Source organism: Cetorhinus maximus, chromosome 19 (genome assembly GCF_964194155.1).
Source record: "Cetorhinus maximus chromosome 19, sCetMax3.hap1.1, whole genome shotgun sequence".
NCBI lineage: Eukaryota > Metazoa > Chordata > Chondrichthyes > Lamniformes > Cetorhinidae > Cetorhinus > Cetorhinus maximus.
In genome coordinates, this window is record NC_135897.1 from 25,615,213 (window position 1) to 25,637,132 (window position 21,920).

A 21,920-nucleotide genomic window follows, 5' to 3' on the forward strand; every position below is an offset into this window, starting at 1 on the left:
TTTAATCAGATAACTAGGCCATTTGTCAGCTTAAGCTGATACAGAATATGAATAGGCTACTTAAGAATAATCATAAGTGCAGTTGGCTCTTGCTGTGTGGTATAAAATGAACTTAAAATGCATTTCAGAAATTACTTCAGTGCACATAGCATAAAAATTATGTACTTCTGAAGAAAGTAGGAAATAACTTAGTGGGTTTTTAAGATCAATTAGTTTCAGTGATCTACTGGAGCCAGCTTCTCTAAAGCAAGCTGTCTGGCAATGCCATCTACTTTCCTCATTTAAACACAATATTCCTCATAATATTGGGGAGGTGGTGGCATAGTGGTATTGTCACTGGGCTGGAATTCCAGTGACCCAGGGTAATGCTCTGGGGACCTGGGTTCAAATCCCACCATGGCAGATAGTGAAATTTAAATGTAATAAAGATCTGATGATGACCACTGCCAATTGTCGTAAAACCCCATCAGGTTCACTACTGTCCTTTAGCAAAGGAAATCTGCCATCCTTAGCTACATGTGAGTCCAGACCCACAGCAATGTGGCTGACTCTTAAATGCCCTCTGAACAAGGATAATTAGGGATGGGCAGTAAATGCTGGCTTAGCCAGTGATGCCTGCATCTCATGAATGAATACAAAAATAGACAGGGAGAATTGGATGCTGAAGGAACAGTGTGGTTTAGGGAAGGGTGATGGTAGCTAGGACAGGGATTTGATTTTCTCATCCTTTGCCCTGATCTAAATTTGCTGATTGGCCGCCTGTCAATAGCTGTAAAACAATAGAAATGAAAATGAGTCACTTTCTATAGCGGGCAGCAGCTCCACCTGAGAAATAAGTTGAAGATCTATCATGTGGGAGTCTTACAACTGGCTTATGACATGGAACAGCATTCCCTGAAAAAAATTCCATGTTTGTTACAGGGAAGTATGCTCAGGAGAAACAGATGTGTAGCTGGGTGAATCACTGCAGTGCAGTTTGTACGTTGGGTTTCAGTGACGTTATAACACTTGGGGCAGAATTTTCCAGTCGGCGGGCGGGTGGCGGGCCCAACGTGCCGATGAGTAAAATGATGTGCGATGGCGTCGGGTGTGCGTCCCGACGTCATTCCGTGCTAGCGCGATATTTTGTTTGGCGGGCAAGCGCTGGAGTCAGCTGCGCGCCCGCCGAAATGTAAACAGCCTATTAAGGACATTAAGAAATCATTTGAGCCACTTGAGAACGCTGCCCATCCAACCTTAAGGTCATGGTGGACAGGCTGGGTGGGGCTGGGTGTATGCCTGATCGCCACTCCCGATCGGCTCTACGCTGCCATTTTATGCTGGTGGGCCAATTAAGTAGCGCTCAGTGCTATCTGTGTGGGCGGGGGGAGGAGGAGGGAGAGTCAGGGCCAGCACCAACCTTAAGGTTGGCGGGCAGGCAGAAAGCCTGAGCGTCCTCCGCATTTTTCAGGAAACCTCATCCACGAGCGGGATGAGGTTTCCTGAAGCTTTTATTAAATAAATAAATAAAGTTTCGTAAATATAAAAACATGTCCCAACTCATGTGACACAGTCATATGCAGGGACATGTTTAAATTAATTTTAAAATCATTTATTCAATTATTTTAATATCCATTCAATCTCCCTGAGGCAGCTCTGTGCCTCAGAGAAATTCCTGCATTCTTTCGCGTGCATACTTGAAAGAGCACCGGCCCTGACTCTCCCTCCGCCCCCTGCCCGCACAGATAGCACTGAGCGCTACTTAATTGGCCCACCAGCATAAAATGGCGGCGTGGAGCCGATCAGGAGTGGCGATCAGCCCCACGCCCACCCCCACCCAGCCTGTCCACCATAGGAAAGATCCTGGCCTTGGTTTCTAAAGGAAGTGGAGCATCTGGAAGGGCAAATGGATCATGATGGCTCCTGGATGCAATGCTGGAGACAATGGAGGAATGCGGGGGGGTGGGGGGCGGGGTGGAGGTGCTGGGGGCGGGCTAGGAGGGGGTGTCATGATTCCTCCCCAAGTCGCTTTGAGGTTGGCCAAGTTTCTTTGTCAGTCTGAGCCAAAAGTAACTGAAAATAATTAACTCATCTGGATTTAAAATTGCTCACCACGTGGCTATTTTGAGCCTAACATGATAGCAACATGGAGGGTGTCACAATTACTGTTCCATGCCAAATCGGCCAATTCTGAACTTTGTCTCTTCCACCCCCGCCCCAACCCCCAATCTCCACCCACCCTGTCTTAATCCGTCGACCCTAACTCCACCTATGCCTAGGCCACATACCGAAGAGATTTGTGGCAATCAAAGGACCGGTGTAAAATAGTGGAGTTAAAACAAAGTGTGAAAGAAAAACATAAAATTCTTAAAATACATCAATATCAATAAAATACATCAATAAAAGGAAGGTCAGTGCTTCAAATGTGACAGTTTAGAATTAATCAAAACCATGAACCTGTCTTTTCCAGTTATGGATGCTGCAGAGTTCCAACATTTTCTGATTCTTAAGGCAGACTGGCCGGGAGAGATTGATATTTTGGAGCCTTGGTTAGTTTGGGACGTTGGGGAGATCATTTGCAGACACTTCCCTCAAGAGCTTGAGTCCATGCATGGGGGAGATTGTACTCTGTGGGAGGAGTGGATGCGACTGGCTAATTAGCCTTGCTCTGTTCCACATTTTCCTTTGTCTTGTGATAATGCCCCGATCAGAACCCTTTTTGAAAATGTAGCGGGAGGTCTGTTCTCTCTTTAAACTTTGCACAGAGCAGAGGGGCAGGGGGTACGGATCAAGCAAATTTCACCATTTTTCACTTGGGGATAATCTTGCTTTGTCACTTTGAAAGCTTCAAATCTGCTAATTGTTAAAAAGACAATCTAATTTTATTGCCTGATCACAGTAAACCTTTTTGTGACACACTTTCAATATTTTCATATGATGTATGCCTCTTCATCCTTTTAAAATGTGCTTCTTAATCTAGGTCTTCAATTGAATATTCATGATATCATGACAAAGTTCAATCCATTTAATTAGCTATGTTTGTTTGAATTGTTAATATTAATCAGAATCACATATTCAAAGCCAAGCCTAAATGACAATTGTTTTGATCTGCATGCCAAAAGGCCTCTGAGATTGGCCCTCTAATCTATTTACAGTTCATTAATCAGCACATGGAAAATAAATATTCAGCAGTGCCCAAACTAACCAAGCTGAAAAAATAAGAGATTGAAGTGCAATATTAATTCACATTGAACTATATATTATGAACAACTGCAAATGTGTTTTGTGCTATAGGATATTTGTCTGGTAGTGGGAGGATGTGTGAGGAATTTGTTCTGAAAGGATTCTGGAAAGGTTGAAATTTCAAACTGTCCAAAGTAATCTCTATGCACCAAACCTTTAGATAAAGTTGTACAGTATTTTTGAAACTTTTATTTGAGCAGTTCTGCCATTGTTTTGGTAGCCATTTTCAGCATTACCAGATGCTACAACACAGCCGCTATGAGTCGAGAAAACTATTGTGAGGTGATAATTTCAAAGTGGTTGGAATGTGGCTGGCTGTTTGTGGCTTTGGAAAGCCTCATTTGTGACAGAGACTTCTTCCATCTGGTCTTTGTGATTGATGAGGTTTGCATGTTTCCGGGGCCTTCAGGGGAGGAAGTTAGACATGTGCTCATGAAGTGGGGGTGTGATTGGTGAATGAGCACCCTTGGGCTTGGTGTATTAGTGGAGCCTCAAACAACCAGCAACTAATTTCAGACAATTCAAATGTTAGATTTTCTGAACAGGATTTTTCCCTGCAAGCTTCTGGACCCTGCCCTCGGGCTCAAATGGAGGTTAGAAGCCTGTGGGGCTGTGTGCACTGTATGGGAAACAGCCACTCATTATGATTTTCCCCAGAGTAGCTAATTAATGGCCAGTGGGTGAGCTCATCTCCATCACTGAATATCTCTTCCTGACCATCACCATTTAGTCTCCTGTACAAAGAACGTTCACTTGATTAAGAAACCAGAATCCACCTAGTGCCTAGTAAGGCCCACACCACAGTAAAAAGGCTTACTTTGGACATGAACAGATAGGATTCTTGATTCTGATTGGTTGTATTGCTGGAGGTTTCATCACATGATCTCCCACTTTCAACTGCCCCACCCACTCAAATAACCTCTGTTCTCTATTTTAAAATTTTTATGGCTTATAAAATGAAAGTGTTCAAACATATATATATATATCTGTATGTATATGTATATAAAAAAAACTTTTTTAATACCCTTTTGGTTTTTCTCCTGGGTACTGGCTAATGCTGGAAGGTGAGCAAACTCCAGGAGCAATGGAGGGAAGCAACAGGACAGAGAAGAAAACGGAACCATGGTATGCAGCAGATGGAGCATTCAAAGTGCAGCTGCTAACACAGGAGGGAGGGTGACAGCACAGTGTATTGAGCAGCTGGTTCATGGCCGTTCCAAATATTCCCAAAAGACGTCATAATCCCCCTTTAAGTGAGTGCTATGTAGTACAGGGTGCTCAAATCCAAGTAAATTACTTGAAGTCAGGGGGTCGCATTGATGTAATTATAGTGCCGATTTATCTCAATTGAGAAAAGTGAGTTCCATGCAGCAAAATAAGTCACACGCTCCCAGTCCCTCGTTGGATTCATAGCTTTTTGAACCAGAGCTTTATAAAATAAATCTTGGGCTTATTGCCAAAGAGCAAACCCCTGGAGCTGGGGAATAAATATTCTAAGATGTGATTCAGTTAGAAATACGTACATTTTGTAACCACTCCTTCCAGGCGGATTATGTTGGGGTTGTCAAACTGTCCCATGATGCTTGCTTCACTCAGGAAGTCTCTGCGTTGTTTCTCTGAGTAACCAGCTTTTAGGCTCTTGATGGCCACATAGATCTCTCTCTTCCCTGGTAACTTCAGACGTCCGCTGCAAACCTCACCAAATTCACCTGGTCACAAAAAAAAGAGATTTCCTTTTCATGCATATATAATACGCTCTGTCAACCAGCAAAGCCAAAGTATTTGGAGAAATTATCATGATCCACTGGTTATACATTACTGAATCCATTCATATTAAAGTGGTGTCCACTGTGGGAGTAGAACATAACATGCAGCCAAACTGTGAATTCATCATAAGGATGGATCTAATGAATGGGTGCATCTTGGCAGATATTTTAAAAAGGTAAATCTTGTCTTCAAGACTTTACTGATTGTGCCTCTTCTCCCTCAATCAATCTCTCCCTTGCTCTGAAAATTTTGTGCAGAATCCTCAGCTTTTACAATGCAACAAAAATCGGAGCACAGCTGTTTAAACGAAAGTGCCAGCAAGCTGAATAGTACAGATCCATCAAGACCAAGCTACATTTAGAAATCAATTTCCTCTGCTAAAGTCGACTGGTATCAGCCAGCGCAGCAGCTGGACCACTTAAATTGGTTTCAGCACCACTGGAACCATGATGGGAAGAGCAGCCAAGGTTCCAGTTTCCATTGTTTGTCCAGCCATTCCTGCTGGAACTTGTGCATATATGTGTGTGGGTGTCAAGCGAGGACGAGATTATGGTGGTGCTGCTCTGAATGTTCGAGCATGCCTAGGCTCATTCCTCAAGCTTTAGGTGAAAAATAAGTGCATGATTAGATTGGCACAACATGGCACTAAGACAGTAGGATGATACTGACTTGGCACCAAATAGGAATGTGGGGTAGTATAAGTTTTATGCTGAACAAGTTTGATACTGAGGGACAGAAAGAAGATCAATGCCACCTGTTTGGCTTTTATACATTGACGTAAATAGCTAATGAAAAGAGCTGAAATTAAAACAGAAAGAGCTGAAAAAACTCAGCAGGTCTGGCAGCATCTGTGGAGATGGAAATCGAGTTAACGTTTCGAGTCCCTGTGGTTCTTTGGAACATTGGACTCGAACCGTTAACTCGGTTTCTCTCTTGACAGATGTATCAGACCTGCTGAGTTTTTCCAGCACTTGCTGTTCTTAATTCAGATCTCCCACATCCACAGTGTTTTGCTTTTGTTCGATGAAAAGAGCTGCCCTTTGCCCCCTAGTTAGGCTGTCCCTTTTATCTGATGTGTAGTTTACTTACCAGCCCCTATAACTCTTTCAATCCGAATGCAAGATGCATCAATTTCCTTCGCAAAGTCCCGAACAGCTTGATTAGGGTCCTCATAGGTGTGTGGATGAACATAGGTTCTACTCCCAGGCAACCTGACTATTAAAGATAATAACAGCTGGTGAAACCACAATGTACTGTATATAACAAGACCTCTTCTTGTACAGTATTCAGCTAATAAAACATATGCATGCAAGAAGTCTTGTCAAAATCACAGGGATCAAAAGGTGTGTTCCTTAATAATTCAAATTAAACAACTTTATTAATTGATGTAGAGGTTTTTACCAACATGGCATGTAGATTGTGCAAAAATATCTATAACACCATCAATCCAAATTGTACATTCACAATATCCTAATTCGGGTTGAAATGAAACAGCTCGCATAGATTTGAAATCCCTCCCTACCTTATAAAATAAATTGTTTTTGCTTGCTTCCCATCATCATAGAGCAGGAGAATAAAATTGGAAGATAAGTCCATTCTATTTCTATCCTTGTGCTGTATATTTACAATTGGGCAAATTGCTAACTTCAACAAGTCCAAACGACTATAATGCACAATGAGGCTTATCAGTGGCAGATGCAATTATTCCTCAATTGTAATTGATTTCCTATTTTATTTATACTTTGGGCATTCAGTGAGGACAATTTGAACCTAACTCGTCTGACAAGAAACTGACTGGATTATGTTGAAAACTGGATTTACACCCTGCAGAATATTTCTTCCCATGAATTTGAATTAGGTCATTTCCCACCTATTGTAATTTGAAAGTGCGACCTCATTTGAACTTTTCTACTTTAATCTTACCTTGACCATGATGGAACTGCATTTTTTCCTCATCTGGGTCTTGTTTAGCTTTGATGTAGCCACAGTGCCTTTGGAACAAATAAAAAAAGACAATGTTCAATGACACAAGTGGAAAGAACAGAGGGTAACCACAGATTGTAACATTAATTAAAGTGCATCATGAACACTTGTAGGGCATTGTGTAAACTTGATGCAGCAAATATTTTATATTTTGCCAGTGTTTTAGCACTTGGTGTAAGTGGTTTGAAAAAAAAAGGCCTTATCAAGGGCTAAAGATAATTACTTCTAAATAAATTTAAATGGTGTAAACTAGGAACTTATAGATAATACTTTATTTTAAATTAATGATTTAAACTAGTTAAATTGATTAGTTTAAACAAACTAAAAAGTAAACTAGTGAACTAATTATATAAAACTTATTTAATTAAATATATAAAACAAGGTTAGATGGAAATAGAAGTGCAGGAGATATGCTGTATATGCAGCATGTAGGGGTTTGTGGAGACTAACATGATCTGCACAGTCTGCAGCTTGAGGAACTACAGCTCAGAGTTGTTGATCTGAGGTGCAGACATTGCGATGAATCAGGGAGGGTAAGAGTTACTTGGACATTTTAACCCAGGAAATAGTCATCTTCATATTTGAGATTCGGTTAGCAGTCAGGGACAGGAGGTTCTGACTGCAACTCAGGTAGATGGGGGAATCTCGGATGCAGTGGTGGAGGAGCCCCTGCCTTTGCCATTGGCCACAGGTACTGGGTTCTTGCTACTAATGTGGGTGAGAATGAAGACTACAGGGAGAACAGGCAAATTGATCATGGCACCAAGGGACAGACAGGGGGCCATTCAAGTGGAGAGAGCAAAAGGAATGTGGTAGTTATAAGGGGAAGTATAGCCAGGGAGGTAGATATTATTCTTTGCAGCTGTGACTGCGGATCTCGAAGGACATGTTGCCTTCCCGGTGCCAGGGGTAAAGACATCCCCTTGCTTGGAACTTGGAGAAGGTGGAGGAGGTTCCCGCTGTTGTGGTCCACATCGAAACCAATGACATAAGCAGACCTAGGAATAAGATTCTACCAAGGAATTTTAAGAGCCTAGGTACAAACTAAAAAGCAGAACTTTAAAAGGTAGTAATCTCTGGATTACCACCCGAGTCATATGTAAATCGGAATAGACACAAACAGATTGGAAGTTTAAACGAAGGACTGGTGTGGGGGGCATGGGTTTCAATTCATGGGGCACTGGCACCAGTACTGGGGAAAGAAGGAGCTATTCTATTGGGGTGGACCCCACTTTAGCTGCATTGGGACGAAGGTGGACTGAATAACCAGTGTGCTAGATAAGCCTTTTAATTAAGGTGGAAGGAGGGTTCAGGTATGTGTAAACCTATAAAGCTGAAGAGAAACATTAAGCCCGTAGGGTAGAGTAGGCACTTTAGTAGAATCCAACAGATTTTGTCAGGAAGGGACAGAGAGCTTAACAATGGCAATAGGACATTAATGGGTAAGACCACATCAGGGAAACAAAATAATAAGTTAAAACTAAAAGTGCTATAAACAAATTCAAGAAGTATTTGTAACAAGATGGATGAATTAATGGCACAAATTGTTTTGAACTTGCGTTCATTGCTGAGACGTGACAGGGTGACCAAAGTCAGAAACTAAATATTCCAGAATCTTGACTTTTAAAGAAGGGAGGAAAACTGGAAAAGTCAGTGGTATTGTCCTGGTAATAAAATATGAGATAAAAACAGTACTGTGGGAGGGTCTTAGCCCAGTAAATCAGGATGTAGCATCAATACAGATGGAGCTCAGAAATAACAAAGGCAGAAAACACTGACAGGCATAGTTGATAGGCCCCCTAACAGTAGCTATTGTGCTGGACAGAGTATAAATCAGTGAAGCAGAGGAGGATATAACAAAGATACTGCAATAATCCTGGGAGACTTTAATCTTCATTTAGGCTGGGCAAATTAAATTGGGAAAAATAGCCGGAGGATGAGTTCATGGGATGGATTCAAGAGAGTTATCCAGAGCAATATGTATTAGGGAATAGGCTACTTTAGATCTAGTTCTCTGTAATGTGACGGGGCTAATTCATAATCTTATAGTGAAAGATGCTCTGGGAAAGAGTGGTCATAATATGGTAGAGTTCCATATTAAGTTCTGGAGCAATGTGGTTAAGTATGAAATGAGAATCGTAAATTTAAACAAAGCCAAGTACAGAGGTATAAGAGGTGAGTTAGTTGAGGTAGATTGAAAAATCAAATTAAAATATATGATAATACAAAAGCAATGGCAAAAGTTTAAAAAAACTTTACAGAATTCTCAATGAACATGCATTTCCTTGAGGAATTAAAAACTCCTCGGGAAAAGTGGTACAACTGTGGCTAACAAGAGAAGTTAATGATCGTATTAAATTCAAAGGAGGGGTTTACAATGTTTTCAAAAAGAGTAGTAAACCTGAGTTTTGGTAGGCTTGTAAAAATCAATAAGGGCTGACTAAGAAGATGATAGAGAGGAAGAAAATACAATACGAGAGTAAACTAGCAAGAAATATATTTCAAAAGCTTTTGCAAGAATATTAAAAGGAAGAGGTTAGCAAAAGTAGAGGGGGTCTCTTGGGGGCAGAGACAGGCAAAATTATAATGGGAAATGAGGAAGTGGCAGAGACGTTAAACAAATATTTTGTGCCTGTCTTAACAGTAGAAGGCATAAAGAACAGACTGGAAATTGTGGGAAACCTTAGGAGGGATGCAACCATGCTTCACTAGACATTCTTGGGATGATAGAGCTGTACTGTGAAGAAAGGCTGGATAGAATTAGCCTATACTCTGGAGTTTAGTAGAATGATTTTAGCTGATCTTATTAAAGTGCATAAAATTCTGAAAGGGCTTGGCAGGGTTAAGAGGCTCTTTCCCTGACTGGAGAGTCTAGGACTAGGAGTAATTGAATCAGGAAAAAGGGTCAACTATTTAGAACTGAGATGAGGAGAAATTTCTTCACTTAGAGGAATTTTTGGAATTCAGAGGGCTGTGGATGCTCCGTCTTTTGAGTATATTCAAGACTGAGGTTGATAGATTTTTGAGCACTAAAAGAATTGACAGATATGAGAACAGGATGGGAAAGTGGAATTGATGTATTAGTTCAATCATGATATTGTTGAATGGTGAAGCAGGCTCGATAGGCCTTATGGTCCAATCCTGCTCTTATTTCTTAATTCCCTGAAGTGGTGTCATTGGTTTAACAGATGTAACAAGTACATAGTTCACTGCCAGTCCATGTTTTAGTAATGTATGTAACAGCACATAATCCCAATGGTGGGGGAATCACATGAATTCCAAAAATAAATCCCTCCTCGCAACTTTTCCCCTTGTTCTTCCTTTACCTATGGCAGTAATTTGCAAGTAATTGTTACCAGCCCTACAATACCTCACTCAGAGGGTGTTTTTTGTAAGCCAACGCTGTGAATGTTACATCAAATGGGGGTATGAAACGACATCACGGCCAATGACCACAGGTGTGCACTTTCCAACAGGTCCATTTGGGAGTGATCAGGAAGGGGAAGAGTGGTTGGTTTTGCTCCTCTTCCAGACAAAAATGCATTGAGGCCAATTTTTGCATCCTCACTGCTGTCCCTTTTGAGCATCTGAACACGTTTGGGAAGTATTAGTCACTCCGTAACCTCCTTTTATTAAAAACATTGAAGACACAGTCCAGTTTTCTCATTATCATTCCAAACCTTACTTGAAGAACATCAAATCTTAAGAAAGTAAGCACAAATTGAAACATTATTTTTCCTGTTTCTGTTGAGATTTTAAGTGTTTTTTTAAACAGCAAGAATGGGCAACATTATCAGCAGAATTGGCAAGGAAGATTCATTCAACCCTGAGTTTATAAGAAACCAAATATGAGTAGTCGTTACCCAGTGTGATTGTATTAGTTCTGTATTGTGTATGTACATTAGCTTAGACTGAGCTCAACTCTGATTTAAAAAAAACATTTCCCCCAGTGGTGTCATCAACACTTATCAGAATGAACTATTCTTTTACAATGCGCTAATTCCAAAGATACCAACCTAACCTTTAAATGTTCTAAAACTTAATAGTTTACTTTAGGCCATAATGTGGCTTCAGGTACTGTTTTGTGAATTTTATTTGGCAAAATGAAATGCTGTCTCTTGCAGATGAATAAACATTAGTTCATTTAAAATCATTTCCATCAATTCTTATACATAATGCAGATTTTGTAAAGAGATTGAGAAAGACATGGCTGGAGACGGTGCCCATTTTATCCTTTAGATGAGGACAAAGACTGCTCTTGGATCACAAGATGTGCATGTTATCTGTCAATGAATGGAAAATACTTAGGGCAGGATTTTCCCGTTGGCGAGCGGGGGGAGGGGGGGGGGCGGGCGGGACCCGTTCGCCGACGCGTAAAATGATGCGGGATGACGTCGGGCAGAACTCCCGACGTCACCACGCCCCATTTAAATTTTCAGGTAGGCGGGGGCACAGCAAAATCAGCTGTGCACCCGCCAACTGAGGCCATTGACAGAGTCATTTAATTAATTAATGGACCTGCCCGTCCAACCTTAAGGTTGGCGGGCAGGCCAGGAGCCCTGGCGGGAATTAGAAAAAGCATTAAACCTCATTAACAGGCGGGATGAGGTTTGATGTAGGTTTTTAAAAACGTAATTAAAGTTTTTTAAAAAATTATGGACATGTCTCAACTTATGAGACAGTGTCACACGAGGGAACGTCAGGGAATTTTTATTTCTCTATTTTTAATATTTTTGACAGTAGAGGTGATCTCCCTGAGGCAGCACTTAGCCTCGGGGAGATGAGTGCGCTCTTTCGTGCGCATGCACGAAACAGCGCACTCACAGGTTTAGGGATTCTGCCCCGCTCACATGGGGAGCGCATAGTGCTTTCGTATGAATGTCATGCTGGGCAGGCCTTAATTGGCCCGCCCACGTAAAATGGTGTCCCGATCGGAGGTGCGCCTGCTCTTCAACTTCCCTGCTAATGGGGGGGAAAATCCCACCCTTAGTGTTTGGGAGTTTTTGGTAACTGTATTGTGATCTAAAGCGAGATTCTTTAATTTGTTGAAGTCCGATAGCAAAACTGAAAACCATTAACTCATTCTTATAGTCTACTTTAATTTAGACCAGTTTCTCATCCAAGGAAGATCATACTGCACATGGGGGAAGAGTTCTTCTGGTAGTCCACTGTTCATCACATTTATGAAATTCCTTTGTGCGTTGCTTTAATGCAGCCATTAATTCATTGCAAATAAATGCATTAATAACAATAATAGAATACTACATACACACGTTAACCAGTGGGCTACTGGAGGAGATTAAATCAATACATGTCCTAACTGAAATTGTGCCATTCATGCCACAGTGGTGACTAAGCCATCACCCGATCATTATTTTTCCACACACCCATCTGCCACGTTACCAACTAGGAGTGAATAAATAATGCAGTCGGAGTGGGACAGCTGGAAGGCAGTAAATGTAGCAGAAAAGGGCTAGCAGGTATCAGCAGAAAATCTGGCCAATCTGTTCCTGATGCTTTCTTTATTTTCACATATCCCATTCATGTGGGCAGGATAGTCATGGTGGAAAAGGGAACAGATCTTTCTGAAATTGTGCAACAAAACGAGACATTAAGTAAGGATGAGTTAAATGTTGAGAAAATAACATAAACAATTGGGAGAGAGATAGGTACAGCGGGATTTCCCGCACCCGCCCACTGCTGCAATCTCTTGCCCGCGGTGGGGTCGCAAGATCCCGGCCGTAGAATGGAAATATATAACTTGCATTTATGTAGTGCATTCCATGGCTGTACCATAGAATCATAGAAAAATTACAGCACAGAAGGAGGCCATTCGGCCCATCATGTCCATGCCAGCCCGAGGACACCCAGGTGCCCTTTCTAATCCCACCTTCCTGCTCCCGGCCCATAGCCCTGCAGCTTACAGCACTTAAGGTGCAGGTCCAGGTACTTTTTAAAAGAGTTTAGAGTTTCTGCCTCTACCACCAACTTGGGCAGCGAATTCCAGACACCCACTACCCTCTGCGTAAAAAAGTTCTTCCTCATGTCCCCCCTGCACCTTCTGCCACTTATCTTGAATCTATGTCCCCTGGTTCTAGAATTCTCTATCAAGGGAAACAATTTTATCCTGTCCACTCTATCTATTCCCCTCATAATTTTGTACACCTCAATCAAGTCACCTCTCAGCCTTCTTTGCTCTAAGGAAAATAACCCCAACCTATCCAATCTCTCCTCATAGCTACACTTTTCTAACTCTGGCAACATTCTTGTAAACCTCCTCTGCATTCTCTCCAGAGCTATTACGTCCTTCCTGTAATGTGATGATCAGAACTGCATCCCAAAGTGCTTTCAAGCCAATTTTTGAAGGACAATTACTGTTGTAATATAGGAAACAGCAATGAGATATTGGCCACATAATCTGTTTTGTGAATTTTGGTTTAGGGATAAGTATTAGCCAGGATGTGTGGGGGAACTCCCTCCTCTTTGAATATAACATGAAATCACTATGCCCATCTAAGAGCAGATGGGCAGAATGTCTCATTCAAAAGACAGCAGGCATTAAATTGGTCTACCCCTAAAAATGGTGCGGAGCTCACGGTGCAAAATTATCCTATGCCCGTTGCTTCCGTCAACTCTGTGCTGTCTGGTAATTTGTGTTGATTGATGCGTGCAGCCAGTGCTAAATGCACTGTTCAGTTGCTGCACACTTCCGCATAGAGCCCAAGTTTGTGCAAGGCTAGCACCACTTACTGCTGGCCTGCATCACTTAAATCTAGACTGTACCTCTTAAAGGGGAGGTGCATTCTGGCTGTAGCAAGTGCAGGAATTGTTTGTGGAAGAAAGTCTGAACCGGAAGAAGAGTTAATCATGGTGGAAGAGGGGAGAGAGAGCATACGCCAAATGTGCTTTAATGCACTTGAGGCCTTGGCGTGGGAGGTGGACAACATGAGACGTGACCTATTCAGAGGGGACCAGGAGGCCCTTGAGCCTGACACAGCAAGGGTAACAGGAACAGATAATCATGATAGTCAATGGTGGGAGTCATGCGCCATGAGGACCTGGTCGCAAAAAAGTTCATAGAACCATAGGAAAGTTACGGTGCAGAAAGAGGCCATTCAGCCCATTGTGTCTGCACTGGCCAAAAAAGAGAAAAAAAACAAGCCGCTCATTTTACTCCCACTTTCCAGCACCTGGTCTGCAGCCTTGCAGATTACAGCACTTCAGATACAGATCCAGGTACCTTCTAAATGAGTTGAGCATATCAGTCTGAACCACCAATGTAGGCAGTGAATTCCAGACACCCACCACTCTCTGGGTGGAAAAGTTTTTCCTCATGTCCCCTCTAATCCTTCTACCAATCACCTTAAATCTCTGCCCCCTGGTAATTGACTCTCAGCTGGAGGAAACAGCTCTTTCCCGTCTACCCTATCTAGGCCCCTCATAATTGTGTACACCTCAATTAGGTCACCCCTCAACCTCCTCTGTTCTAAGGAAAACAACCCTAGCCTATCCAATCTCTCCTCATAGCTGCAAATTTCAAGCTCTGGCAGGATTCTTGTAAATCTCCTCTGCACTCTCTCCAGAATAATTATCTCCTTCCTATAATGTGGTGACCAGTCCACACAAAATTCCAGCTGTGGCCTAACCAACATTATATACAATTCCATCATTACATCCCTGCTTTTGTATTCAATACCTCGTCCAATAAAGGAAAGCATTCCATATGCTTTCTTGACCACCTTGTCCACCTGCCCTGCCACCTTCAAGGACTTGTGGACACACACTCCAAGGTCTCTCACTTCCTCAACCCCTCTCAATAACTTCCCATTATTGAGTATTCCCTTGCTTTGTTTGCCCTGCCCAAATACATTACCTCACTTTTCCAGATTGAATTCCATTAGCCACTTCTCTGCCCACTCAACCAAACCATTGATATCATTCTGGAGTCAATAGCTGTCCTCTTCGCTATCAACTACACAGCCATTTTTTGTGTCACTTGCAAATTTCCCAATCATGCCTCCCATATTTAAGTCTAAATAATTAATATACACAACAAACAGCAAGGGCCCCAACACTGAGCCCTGTGGAATGACCTGGCACAAATGATCAAGGTCAGTGAATGCATCTTCAAGTGCCATATCCTACCAACTGCACCACTAGCCCCACACACTGCTTGGTGCACCACACCTATCACTAAATGGCCAACAATCTCTATCAATTACAATTTATACTTAACATTGATAGCTTCACCTTACCCTCACACATTTAAAACTGCTGGCAGTCTCACCTTCACATTTCTCAGTTTGCACAGACTGCCAGCTATTCAATCATGACAGCCACACAGATTGCATCACAATCACTGAAACACCTCTTTCTCTCTTGTAGGCTCAAGTTGGCGTATAACTGCAGGCAACAGGAGCTAACCAGCGAGGCTAGGCATGGCTGCACATCCTTACCCTGATGGAGGAGACAGCGCTTGCCACCATTGGACTGGCCATGGCTAAGGTTGAGGACAGCGGTAGAGCTGAAACTATTGAAGATGATAGTATCATCATAACTAATCATCCTTCTCCCATTTCACTTCCTCATCCCATAAAAAGTGTGTGTCCTTTCTGTAGATGCCATTTTAGAGCTGAAACAGCACTTGTAACACTAAGAAACTAGGTGCTGAGGATTCTGCAACCTGAGTATTTCACACCAATCAAGTTGGGCTTGCGGTCATCAGTGCCAGGTGCCATAGGCAGCACCACATCACTTTTAAGGGGGGTCATGGGCAGGTCTTTATTTACGAGAACAGCTGTAAGGTAAGGTGGCTTTTCAATGGCTGCAGGGCAATGGCTTGCTTGGGGAAGGTGGGGAAGTAGCCTCAGGCAAGGAAAGAAGCTGCAAGGCTAGGGCTGTACTTGGGAAGTGGGGGGGGGGATGTGTGTTAGACTTGTGAGTGTGTGAGTTTAGAGTGGTGAGATGGTTGCTTTACCCTGCTGGCACGGATGAGATCATTCGTCCTCCTTCTGCACTGGGTGGCGAACCTCTTCCGTGCAGCATTGGCACTGACCACCTCTGCCACTGCTTCCCAAGGCAGAGTGGTAGCACTGATGGGCCTCCTGTGGCTAGAGTGGCGATAGAGGACATTGCAGTGGGCATCAATGGTGTCCAGAAGGCATACCAGGGATACATCACTTAATCGGGAGGCTTCACTCTTCTTGGCTTTTGGGGCCATGTCTTCACCGGTGCCCTCTGGCTGGAAGCGCTAAGAGGTGTGCGCACGGCTGCACTTTAAATATGGCGCCTAGCATGATGAAGTGACGAGGCGACGGTACGGTGGTTGAATTGGAGGCTGCCCGCCAGCGAAATGGCGTGTTTCCCGGAAATGCATGATTACTGACGCAGTATTGGGACTAAATGTTGTGAAAACCTGCCATTGTGGCCAACGGGTAAAACATTCTTTTTCCCGCCCACTGCCACACTTAGTGCAAATCTGGGACGATTCCACTCTTCAAAACTGGCATATCAGTTGTTGATAAACCGTGCCTGTGATTTTGCTGAAGTGTAAGGCCAGATTTTTCAATTACATAGGTCAGGAACTTAAGGTCGGCGAGCGGGGGGGCGGGGCCCACTCACTGACACGCAAAATGATGCGGGATGACATTGGGCAGAACTCTGGACGTCACCCCACGTCATCTCCAATTTTCAGGTCGGCGGAGGCACAGCCGAATCAGCTGTGCGCCCGCCGACCTGTCAACGGCCAATTGAGGCCATTTAAAAAGTCATTACCATAATTAATAGACCTGCCCATCCAACCTTAAGGTTGGCAGACAGGCCGGGAGCCCTGGCAGGCTTCAGAAAAAGCATGAAACCCTCATCCACGGGCGGGATGAGGTTTCATGAGGGTTTTTAAAAATTTAATAAATGTTTGAGTTAAAGTGATGGACATGTCCTAACTCATGTGACAGTGTCATATGAGGTGACATGTCAGGGAACTTTTTTCAACGTTTACCTTCAAAGTTTTAATTCTGAGCCGATCGCCCTGAGGCAGCGCTTAGCCTCAGGGAGAAGACTGCACTCTTTTGCGTGCATGCGCGAAACAGCGTACTCCCGGCTGAGGGATTCCTCCCCGCCCGCACAGGGAGTGCATAATGCTTCCTGGCAGACCTGGGCCTTAATTGGCTCACCCACATAAAATGGCAGCACGCCTCAATCGGGGGGGGGCTGATTGGAGGTGCGCCTGCCCGCGCCCGGTCCTGCACTTCTCCCCCAATGGGGGGAAAATTCTTCCCATAAAGTTTTGTCAGGCTGGCAGGCCCAAAAACTTAGTGGCTTTTGAAGAAAAATCCTTTTCAATAGCAAATTTTAATCGTAAGTCTCCATACTATTGCAGCACAGGTTCAAGATCAGAAATTTCAACTTTTGCAATGATTGCTCTTTCTCACTTTCTGCTATTGTATATTATAACTTTCGCATGTGCTGTTAGTTGAATGTGCTGCTGTTTTGCAACGTGCCCAAGTCTTTAAATACATCAGCACTTTTAGGCACTTACTGCTCATGAATATATTGATTTTTTTTCCATCAACTTTAGCATGCTTGAAGTCCAAGGAGTGGTTGTGTTCCCTCTTCCAATACTTACATTTTCACTTTCCTATCAGTTTGTGGTTTTGGCCAGTGTACAAGATCAACTTTGCTCGAGGCTTGCTCAATTTCATACTTAGCCTTGTGCAAATTGACTGTGGCAGGCTATTACATTTAGCTGCCGTATCTAGCTATGACTAAACAGTTCTGCCATTCATTTTAAGATTGACTAACTATTCAAAGTCATCTCTGGTCTCATTGCAGCCTTAAAGAAATCATTCTCACTCTTGAGACTAGGCACTTTTAAAAATTATTTTCTTGCCTGATGACAATGTTTTTGCTTTAGCTGTGTGTCCACATCAGCAAGTTTATTTTTTTTTCAATTATACATCTTTGTCTCGTTGTTCGAGAATTTTGCCTCTCGTGATTTAACTCAATCCAAGATCCACTGTTAACTTGATTGATGCCATTTTTGATATTGCAGGAAAATTACACCTCTTTGACTCACATTCCTTATGGACTGTTGGACTGTTTATGTATTTTAATATACTTTGCTTTTCTGCTTTCTTTAGACTTTTCTCTTATTAATCGAGCTCTGATTTGTTCATTTGTGACAATGAGCATATTTTTCCATAGAATGAGGCTGAATAAGAGAATGCACAGGAACTGTTTTCACAATTGTTTATGTCTTGACTTAATTAATTAATTAATTATTCAACATATATGCATACAAGCATAATTTCAGATGTTTAGCCGAACCAAGCAGAACACCACTACTCCAAAGTTACCTTTGCCCCAGTGGCCACAGCACGGAGTCACCAACCTTCCGCTGCATTCTCGGATCTTCAGATTCTCTTCTGAGCCTTCATGGATTATCAGGACTTCACCTGAGCCCACTTCACTTAAAGTCTGCTCCCTGGAGCCCTTTCTTTAACTTGGAGCCAGTTTCTTTGCGTCTTTCTTTTAACCTAACTGGGACCTGTTTCTGTCCCTTTGCCTTTGCCCCTCACTTGGACCTTGCTGGCTGACTGACTAAAAACTGATTCCCCATGAAGGGCTATTGACTGACACTTGAACTCATCTGGTGACCTATCACAAGACTCCAAGAGGGCCCTGCCCTAGTTACTAGGCAGGAGCAAATGTAGTAAACGGTGGAACATCCTGTACCTTCAATGTTACAATCTGCACAGACTACAAGCTTACATAGCACACAGAGACACAGAACAATTTCATGACGTACTATGTACATTTTTGATCTTCTTGACCTCAGGAATCATGGCCAGAATCTTAGAGCCCCGCTCGCCGAAGCGTAAAGTGATGTGGGGTGACATCAGGCATGCGTCCCGACGTCACTACCCGTCATTTAGATTGTCAGTTCAGCGGGTGCACAACGGAGTCAGCTGCACGCCCGCCAAACTGTCAAAGGCCTATTAAGGCCAGTTAAACAGCAATTAAAATAATTAATGGAGCTGCCCGTCCAACCTTAAGGTTGGTGGGCAGGTGAAGAGCCCAGGCGGCCTTCACATTTAACATGAAACCTCATCCACAGGCGGGATGAGGTTTCATGAAGGTTTTTAAACTTTAATAAAAATTTCAATAAAATTCTTAGACATGTCCCAGGTCATGTGACAGTGTCACACTGTCACATGAGGGGACATGTCTTAAAAATGTTTCTTTCCTTCATTTAAATGTCAAACTCATCTCAGCTCAGTGCCTCAGGGGGAGATTCCTGCGCTCTTTTGCACACATGCGTGAAAAAGCGCAGGCCCCGACTCAGCCTCCACCCCACCGCCCGCGCAGGGAGCGCTCAGCGCTTCCAGATGCGTGTCACGCTGGGCGGGCCTTAATTGGCCCACCCATATAAAATGGCGGCGTGCAGCCGATCGCGGACGATGATAGGCTGCGCGCCTACCCGCGCCCGCCTACCCGCGCCCGCTTCTGCCTAACCTTCCCCCCACCCCCTCCCCAACGGGGAGAAAATTCTCTACCATAGAAGAAACATTATCAAAGTGTGGCCTAGACTGAAAACTAGTGAGAAGGTTTATTAATAGTACTAGTTAAGCAGTAGCACCAGACAATACCATAGTTTACAGAATTTACCTGCATCGACACACCACAAAAAATGAAAAATCATATGACCCTTCACTAATTCTCTCGAATAATAGTGGATCTGCATTAATGTCAATAACGTAACAATAACAACAACTTGTATTTATATAGTGCCTTTAATGTAGTAAAACATCCCAAAGTGCTTCACAGAAGTATTATCAAACAAATGTTTACACTGAGCCACATAAAGGGATATCAGAACAGATAGAAAAAACGTGGTCAGAGGGGTAGGTTTTAGAGAGTTTTGGGGATGGAAGTCCAGAGCTTAAGGCCCAGGCAGCTGAAGGTGCAGCCACCAATGGTGGGATGATAAAAATTGGAGATGCTTAAGAGGCCAGAATTGGAGGAATGCAGATAGGTCAAAGGGATGCAGGGATGGAGGAGATTACAATGATTTGGGGGGGGTGGCGAGGCTATGGAGAAACTTGAAAACAAAGTTAAGAATTTTAGAATCAAGGGGTTGCTTGATCAGGATCCACTGTAGGTCAGCAAGCACAGGGATGAAGGGTGAATGGGAATTAGTGCAAGCTAGACACATGCAGCAGAGTTTTGGATAACTCTAATTTTCTGGAGGATAGAATGTGGGAAGCCAGACAGGAGTGAAGTCCAGAGGTAACAATGGCGTGGACAAGGGTTTCAGCAGCAGATGAGCTGGAGCAGCTGTTAAAGGAGGAGTTGGCCGATGTTATGAAGGTTGAAATAGATGGTCTTCATGATGGCACAGATAAGTGGTGGAGATTAAGCAATCTAAAGTGCTTAAAAAAATTACTTACCTTTTCAAACTCTTCCCACCCCCATACAACTGGCGTAAAACCCAACAGCTGATAAAACCCAGCTGCCTTGCAGAAAATCAGAAAACTTTTCAGGGACAGACTATTAGTGAGCTTACCTCAGTGAACCTAATGAACCTGTTAATAGGAGTGACACTGTTTAGGGTTCGCTCCCTCACCTGCCCTCGGGAAAATAACACCAGGTGGAAATGGAGGTGGGATTTCTGGCCATCCTGCTTGGTGGCCATTTTGTTTGTCATCCCACCTCCACTCATGTCCAATTTGGGGTGGGAAAATTCCAACCCAGCTTATATTTCCCTCCCTTCTCTAACTTAGAAGCCAATTATAAGGACACAATGTTGCCTATACTGGAGCAGCTAGTTCTGCATAAACTAAGATCTGAGCCAGAGATTTAGAATCTTACATCACAGAAGGAGGTTATTTGGCCCATTGTGTCTAATTCAACTCTTTGAAGGAACAATCCAGTCGGTCTCACTTTCCTCTTCCCTCATAGCCCTGCAAATATTTCCTTTTTGAGAATATATCCTATTCCCTTTTGAAAGTTACAATTGTACCTGCTTCCATGACCCTTTCAGGCTTTACTTTCCAGAGCTTAACAATTTGCTGTTTTAAAAAAGATCTCATCTCCCTGATTCTTTTGGTAATTATCTTAATTAAATCTGTGTCCTTTGGTTGCCAGCCTCTGCTGCAAGTGGAAACAGTTTCTCCCTATCAACTCTGTCAAACCCTTCATCATTTTGAATTGCTCTGTCAAACCTCTCCTTAATCTTCTCTGCTCTAAGAAACTTCTGCAATCTCTGCACATAACTGAAGTGCCTCACCACTGGTACTATTCTAGTAAACCTCCCCTGCACTCTCTCCTTCCAAAGAAATCCTTCTGAAGGTGTAATTATGTTGTATCTTTATTATGATATAAAAAGCACCAATCACTCACAAGGGATTGTGTAAACATGTTGTGGGTTCATAGATTGAGGCTCGGCACATGAGAACATTTATACATGGGTATAAAGTTTGAAGGCACCAGCAGCAGAACTGTGTGTGCTGTGTGGGCTGTTCGAAAGCAAAAGTGAGACTAAAACTGGATCGCATGACACACTTCTTTTCTAGTGATGTCATCCTGCAATCCCTTAAAGGCATATTATATCTGACACAGAATGGGACAATGTTCCAGCTTCAGCCTAACTAGCAATTTACAAACTTTATAGGCATTTTGGTCTGCAAAGTTCAGGAACTACCTTTACCCCCCACCCCTTTTTAAAATTCATTCATGGAAAGTGGGTGTTGCTGGCTAGGACCAGCATTTATCAACCACCCCTCACTGCCCTTGTTCAGGGGGCATTTTTAAGAGTCAACCACATTGCTGTGGGTCTGGAGTCATATGTAGGCCAGACCAAGTAAGGACAGCACATTTCCTTCCCTAAAGGACATTAATGTTTTTACAACAATCAACAATGGTTTCATAATCATCATTAGGCTTTTAAT

The 21,920-nt window shown here is 43.0% G+C and overlaps 1 protein-coding gene across 2 annotated transcripts in view; it reads right to left on the reverse strand.

The window, feature by feature from the left end:
- Window positions 1-21,920, reverse strand: part of LOC144693693 (ephrin type-A receptor 3-like) — a 408,573-nt gene that overhangs the window by 45,858 nt on the left and 340,795 nt on the right. For both annotated transcript variants that reach the window (XM_078563602.1, XM_078563601.1), the window contains exons 9-11: window positions 6,913-6,980; window positions 6,079-6,204; window positions 4,746-4,931 (exon numbers count right to left, since the gene is read on the reverse strand). In XM_078563602.1, coding sequence (XP_078419728.1) covers window positions 4,746-4,931; window positions 6,079-6,204; window positions 6,913-6,980 — 380 coding nt within the window. The remainder of the gene's footprint in view (window positions 1-4,745; window positions 4,932-6,078; window positions 6,205-6,912; window positions 6,981-21,920) is intronic.